General features: G+C 32.2%; 1 protein-coding gene across 1 annotated transcript; it reads left to right on the top strand.

The window, feature by feature from the left end:
- Nucleotides 1-3,981: 3,981 nt before the first annotated feature.
- Nucleotides 3,982-7,753, top strand: LOC110640298 (uncharacterized). Its single transcript, XM_021791553.2, has 4 exons — nucleotides 3,982-5,017; nucleotides 5,129-5,521; nucleotides 6,220-6,431; nucleotides 6,530-7,753. The coding sequence occupies exons 1-4, from the start codon at nucleotides 4,132-4,134 to the stop codon at nucleotides 6,785-6,787; spliced, it is 1,749 nt and encodes a 582-aa protein (XP_021647245.2). The 5' UTR covers nucleotides 3,982-4,131; the 3' UTR covers nucleotides 6,788-7,753.
- Nucleotides 7,754-7,818: the final 65 nt, after the last annotated feature.

The following is a 7,818-nucleotide window of genomic DNA, read 5'->3' as shown; positions in this document are numbered from 1 at the left end:
GCGGGGCAAAGTTTTAGAATTTTTAGAGCTTATTTGGGTAATTTTTGCAAAAATGATCAATTATAAGGACTAAATTGAAATTTTACATATTGTGATGGATGACTGATTTGATAGGCCCAGGAGGGACTGTGTGATGTGATTGAGTTGTGGATATATGGATTGTGAAAATAGAAGTGTATTTTGAGCCCTTTTGCAGGTTGGGTAGGTCCTAGGTATAGGGGAGACTCTGCCGGATTTTCGGCACGACTTAGGACGCATTTGGTCTTTTCATGATTTGTATTGAGTCAATTGTGTTCAATAATTGTAATGTAATTATCAGGTAAGCCGGGACAGCCTTCTTCCTCTGCCCAGCCGCCACAATGATCGCTGTCAAGTCTATGAGTAAAATATTAATTTTAATTGTAATTTCGATATTATTATATGTTCAAGCATGCCCATGTATCACTTATATGTATATAATTATGTAGTTAAACTCTAAGCACGTTTTATGTTGCATTCACAACTGTTAAAGTGCCATGGATGTTGTTGTGGTAATTTGGAGCAGTGTGCGTGTGTTGGCGTGCGTGTGATGTGGTGTGGACTATGGATAGGACGGGTAGACACGGCTTGAGATCTTCGCTGGGACCCAGTCCTTCGGGGTAGACACGGCTTGAGTTCTTCGCTGGGACCCCGATTTGGTTATTAAGTGGAAGTCCGAGCTGAGTTCTTCGCTGGCACAGGTTGGATTTAAGAGAGCTGTATAGAGGATCAGCTCCCATATATTATGATTGATATTACTGGGTACGTGAGTGCTCCAAATTACCTTTTTGCTGTTATGATGTGAATTTATTGCTGATGTTGCATTTCACTTTACAGGATGCATTAGCTTTAGATAGTTATAGAAATTATGGTTGAAATTGATATTTTACTCTCTGAGTCGAACGCTCACTCCTGTTCAATATTTTTCCAGGCCACAGGAGGATCTTTTTTGAGGTTAACCTGCTTTTCTTCCTCGCAGGTCGTCTATTCATGTTTGTGTAATTCTATAAACTTCTAGAATTCTCACATGTGTTAGAAATATTTAATTGATTTGGGTCTGTAATATAAATTGTTATTTTGGACCTGTAAAAATTATTATCACATGCATGTTTGATGGACTGGATGAGGGAGCTGAGCTCCCATTTATTTTTATATTGATATGAGTATATGGAGGGTGAGCTGAGCTCCCCAATTGAGTATTTATTGTGTTTACAGGTCGGGTGAGTCAAAAACTCCCCGTTGAAAGGTCCATTTTATGTCCGGACTCTGTCCGGTTGACTTCTTGAAATTGGGCCCAAATGGGCCTTAGAGTTGGGTTAGTGAATAGTTAGGCTTACTACGGGCTTCGGGGGCTTTAGGTTGGCCCAGGTCCTAGTGCCGGTCCGGCCCATAGGTTGGGTCGTGACATTATTGGTTCATTGAATCACACAAAATAGTATAGAATATATATATGGTAAATTGAAATATTAAATAATAGTGAATGTCTGTTCATTTTCATGATCTTCTCGCACTCCACTAGATATCATCACACACACAAATATATAAATAAAGCAGACAGGTTTTCCCCTAGTGCTATCATGTAGGATTTCAAAATCTTTATATTTATGCCACGTGACAATATTTAAAATAGTTAAGTTTTTTTCTGAACTGTCATATAAGATTTTAAAATTAATACATTTATACCAAATGACAATATTAAATTGAATGTATTGCATTGCCACATATACCAATTATATTACTATATATTTATATCTCTCTCTCTATATATATATAAAGTAAGAAAGTTTTCTCTTACTATTACTACGTAGCACTCTAAGTTTTAGTGCTGCCACGTGGCATTTACTATATAAAAATTATTATATTTTATAATTATAATAATTAATGTAAGTAATTATTATTTTTTATATTAAGTATTTAATTTCATTTTTTATTTAATTCTAATTTCCTTTTAAATATCTTTACTATTACCGTTATTACCATAATTTTTATGGTTAATCAATTAAAAGTAGCAGATACATTTCAAAATTTTATAAATTTTGAATTTAAGAATCCTTAAATTTTTTATTATTTCATTTAATTATACAAATTTAAGAATTATACATCTTAAAATTAATAAAATAATTTAAAATTATACTATAAAAATTATCACATAGAGTTAAATATTTTTTCCTCTTATTACTTGAAGTAAATAATTTGTCCCTTCTCTCTTTCTTATATATTTAATAAATTTTAATTTACCTTGATTTTATTTTATTTTAACACATATTTAATAAAAACATATTTTTAATTATATATTGAATGTTATATATATATATATATATATATATATATATATATATATATATATATATATATATATATAATAAATTATGAAAAAATGAAATAAAATTTTATTTTCATAGTAATGAAAAATAAGATATTTATGTTAATATTCAATTTTTATTATTTTTTTGATACTCTTTACGGTATAATTAATAAATAATTAATTTTAGCATTAATCATATTATGTTGTTTTATTATTATTTAGAAAAATTATATATATATATATATATATATATATATAATTACACCTATCCTGCTTGAAGTTTTATTTTTTATTAATTAATTATACAATTTCTTTAAATTATAATTAAATTATTAATTTTTTAATTATACATATATAAGTTATAAATTATTTAATTATTACACTTTAATATTATAATAAATAGCTATTATTATTATTATTATTATTATTATTATTATTATTATTATAAATACATGAAAAGTTCAATTTAATTAGAGAAAAGAAAAATTAAGAATTAATTGAATTAATTTATTAATTTTACCATATAAAAACATATATTAATTTTGTATATGTTACATTTTTACTTTTTAATAAAAAAAAAATTTATATTTTTATAAAATAAATTTATATTATTAAGGAGGCTGAGCCTTGTAATTAATTGGAATACCATCAGATCTATATATGATGGGAAATTGTATCCTGTAATTGTGTAATTGTGTTAATATATATCAAATTCTTGGTCGCAATGAGTGTGTGACAAGCCATGGGAATATTATATTTAGTCATGCTTTACTTTAGAGATTATAACAAATTTATAATCTGTTTGGCCCTTGGTGATGCATGGTTTCTACCTCTCTCTCTCTCTCTCTCTCTTTTTAATCATTACAGATTTGTTCATGCATCGCCAACAGTTAAAATTTCATTTCTCATTGTTCTTGATTTTAATCTTTTTTAAATTTCTGTAGAACGAATTAAATTAGATTTTTTTATTTCTATTGGTATAACAAAATTTTAAAGGAGATGGATGTTATGAGGGTTTGAAATCTTGACTGCATGAGCTTAATTATTGAAAATTTCAAGGTTTAAACTTCTGATTGCAAATATTTGATTATTAAATAATTATTAATCCAATAACTCATTCAGATTAAGTCTGAGGCTTCTTTGTTGATGTTTTTTCAAGGAAGGTGATGGGAGGAAAATCTGCGGTGCCAATAAGCTGACATTCCTCCAACTGCCTTCCCATACCTGTTTAATTAATGTCTCTGCAATTCAACTCTTTCTCCTATAGATTGCATCAGCAAAGCAATTTGATGTTAATTTAGAGTTTTTTTTTTAAGAAGAAAATAAATATTATACAAGGGCATTGAGGATTATAGATAGGATCCAAGTAAGCAGAAAATAAATATTATTCTTAACTCATTATTAAAACATTAACAAAAAGGTTAGTCAAGAAATGGACCAAGTATTTTATAAGCCAAGACTTGTCTATCCTGGAAAGAAACTGATAAATCCCTAAATAATTAAACCTTTCCTGATGCGCTAACAACTAATAATTAATAATGACTTGAGATGAGTTTCCAACACGGCTCTTTCCGACTTTCCTCGCTTACTATTCATAAGTTTAATTATATATTAATGGTATTGTATATTCTTTTCTAATACTGAAATTTTAAATTTGAGTTTCAATTAGAGAGCCAAATATATATATTCATAAAGGAATTAAGCTACACCCCTTGCTTTGCTCCCCTCTGGCCAATAAAGAAATTATCTAAACCTTCCCAAACTAGTTGCTATTAAGAGCACTGATGAGCTAATTAAGCCTCAACAGAATGGCTGTCCTTGCTTCCTGTTGGCTGATCATTGAATCTATTGTCATCCCAGATGGATTTGTGAAGTGGTTTTATTTGAGCTTCTATATCCATCCCATTTTTCTTTTTGTATGCCATATTTTTCTTTGGCTCAAATTGATACTTAAATGTCTTTCAGTTGTCTTCTTTTATCCTCTTAAAATCACTAGTTGTGTTTGTTTATATGTTTTTAAAGTTTTCAAAGATTTTGTCATTTATGTTTTTTCATTCACTAGATTGACCAATACTGAAGCCAGCAGAGAAGAGGCAGAGAATTATACACTTGTACAAAACTGTATCAGAAACCAAATTGTTACCTCCTATGGTATAGCATCAATATCATGTCAGCTAAAAGTACTCCAACTTCAGAAATATTATGTGCGTGAAGAGGAGACTCAAGTTTCATGCGAGGATGAACATATGGAAGAGGAAAACATGTTTTTTGATGAAGGCAAAGGCATGATTGATGATTCCTCTTCTATTTGTAGCACTGAATCATCATCCTTTCTTAATCCTTACAAAGCAGGGAGTTTCGTTCACTGGGAACTCCTAAATTGCGCTGAAGCATTCACAAAAGATGCTAATTTAAATGAGTGCATACCATCAATTTGTAGCTCCAATTCGTCTGCAGACGAAAATCTTGACACGAACGAATATTCATCATTGTTTTTCAGCTCTAATAAAGCACCTGAAGATCAAGACATTAATGAATATTCAAGATCTATTTGCAGCTTTAACTTACCAGCAGTGGTGGAACGAGAGGAACCTAATGGACTTGAGGACCAAGATTTAGACGCATTCTACAGCAAGTACATCCAAATAATGGGATGGTTCGATGTCCTCAACTACGATCGCACATGTGGAATTAGTGTGTACTTATCTTGACATGTTTATATTATTACAGTCCTCCATCAAGTAATATCAAAGATCAGTTTTTTTTTTTTTTGGTTCCTTCTGATATTTAACTATATAATTGTAGGTGCAATCCTGAGCAAGCAAGTAATAGGGACTCCAAATTCTTTTGAGAGCGTTGAGCCTGTGGATTTCTCAGTCTTCCCTTATATGTCATTGAGCAAAACAGTCAGAAAGAGGCTGCTAAGAAGTTTAGAAAGCGATTTCGAGCTGGTTTATGTGGCTCAGTCGTGCCTGTCATGGGAAGCTCTCCACCATCAATACATAAAAGTTGAAGCTCTTGCCAACTCTAGCTCTCAAAATGGGTTATTTTCTGATAATGTGGCGGGAGAATTCCAGAAGTTCCAAGTGCTTTTGGAGAGATTTATGGAAGATGAAAGGTGTGAAGGCAAAAGGGTTTGGAATTATGTTAGAGGAAGGTTTTCCCGCAAGAGCCTTCTCCAAGTCCCTAAGGTTTCAGGTACAGCTAGTTTAAATTTCTTGCATTAAAATCATTCTCTTGTCATCTTAGATTCCAAGATCGATCATGGAAGTATTTTAATTGTTAATAACTTTATTATCTGAGAGTAACCTAATTCCATGGGATTAGGATTTCACAAAACCAAGTAAGCTATAAATCAATTGGTGTTGAACCAATTAAAGAACGTCTTAATCTTTTATTAATTTTAATCAAATGAATTACACCACTGATTAATTTTTATGTACTAAAATTCATTAAAAAAAATGCATAAGGAATCAACTTTTAACTATGTTAATCTTTGAGGTTCTTCGGTAAAAAAAAAAAAAAAAAAAAAAATCATTGAGGTTAATATTTTATTCCATTTGACAGTAAAAAAAGTTATTATTTTGTTTATATTTAGTTAATCCTTGTCTTGATTGACTTAAAAGATTCAACGCATACATAGATGATAATGTATGATAATATGACCAAGTGTTTCTTTTTTTTTTTTTTTAAATTACTATATATTGTAAAAGTGGATTATCCAATAAAGATCAACAACTTGCTGAGTTCACCTAAACATAGAGAAGGTTGTCAACTTTTTTTTGTCTTTTCAGCTAAGGTGGTTATTTTAACTCGATTCATGTAGCTACTTTGTCCTTTTACTTTTGGCCTTTTTGTTTTTACATCTCATCAACTTTGTTTTCTGGCCCTCAAAGGATTGTTTGAACAGGAAATGGAAAAAGAAGCCATAGACGTTAAAGAAGTTTTGAAGGCCATAGAGAGGTGCATAGAGGCCTTTTGGACCTTTGTCAAAACAGACAGCAAAAAGCCTTGGTGGAAATTGAGAAGTTCCTTATGGACTTGTCCACCTGTTGAGGACCCTAGAGATTTGAAACTATTAGCTGATCTCACTAGGACACTCCATAAGGTAACATGATCAAAAGAAAAATAATGATAATTTTCAAATCAAAGAAAAGGCATCATTTTCTTTTCAAAAACCTTTCTTTATCTTTTTGGTGTGTGTAGAAGGAACTATGGTTAAAAGATTCAGAAGGGAAGCAAAGGTGCTGGTTCAGGAGAGTGGTAAAGCCTGATATAGAGGAGTCCCAAAGAAAGGAGATGCTGTTCACAATGATATATATAAAGTTGATATCAAGAGTGCTCCAATTGCCAGTGCTCTCCTCTGCCCAGCTCAATTGGTGCCAAGAAAAGCTCGACAACATTCAGTTCCAAGAAGGGAAGATTGTCAGGGCTTCCTCCTCGGGCCTCTTATTTCCTCCTTGACATTTTTCTGCAAGTGGAACAAAAATATATGTATATATTATAAAATTAATTAGCTAAATTAGTTCAAGTACTATGCTTATAGCTTGTAAACATGTGTGCCATGAAACATATTAGAATAATAGTTAAATACTTTAGATAAATAGTTGAATACTTAAATACTATGTTTATAGCTTGTAAACTAATATATTATAAGATGTGAGTTCAGTTATTCGGCTCATTGAAAGTTCATTGGGTTAACAAGTGAAAAGATTGTAGTAAGGAATTTCTCTCTCTTGTTTTAGGAGAGAATCTCGAGTCGTTTGCTTGTCTAGGTTTTCTCGATACCGTCGAGACGCTCAGGAGAAGCTGTTGTTGCTTATCTTTCTGGCCAGACTTAGGGCGGCTCTCTCTCATCCGGGCTCAGTGTATATAGTTTTTTGCTTTGTGGTTTTTGCAGGGGCGGTAAAAAATGTGAGAGTAATCTTTGCAATCCTGTGTATGATTTATTGTTGGTTGTGTTGGGGCTTGCTGTTAAGCTGGCTGGGTGAAGGTTGGGAGGTGTTGTTTGGTGCTGGGTCTGCTGTAAGCGACAAGAGGTCTCTTCTTGCTATGGTTGTTTCGCATATCCGGGATTTGCTTCTACACCACGGCTATAAAGGTCATCCCGATGGCTTATGATGGTTAAAAAGCAATGCGATAACACCCTTTTGTAGTGGCAGAGTTAAGCAAAGTTTTGTGGAGAAATAGTGATTAGTGCATATGGTGAAAGGCTATGCTGTGATGTGAATGTTGGGTTGCTCCGTGTGAAGTCGATGATGACTAGGCTTCGATCTCTAGCTCAAATTTTCTGCCAGTGGCAGCTGTGGCGAAAGGCGACGGTGAATCTTTGTTTAAACTCTCTTCTGCTTTTTTTGGATTTCTAGGAAGGGAACGAGTTGATTTGTGAGTATTGATTTGGTTGGATTTGAATTCATTAGACTTAATCGACTTACCTTTGACATTCTATGTGGGACCTTGTTTATCCCTGATTAATGGTAAACCTAGTTATAACT

Source organism: Hevea brasiliensis, chromosome 16 (assembly GCF_030052815.1).
Source record: "Hevea brasiliensis isolate MT/VB/25A 57/8 chromosome 16, ASM3005281v1, whole genome shotgun sequence".
Lineage (NCBI taxonomy): Eukaryota > Viridiplantae > Streptophyta > Magnoliopsida > Malpighiales > Euphorbiaceae > Hevea > Hevea brasiliensis.
This window is presented reverse-complemented; position numbering and strand designations above follow the sequence as displayed.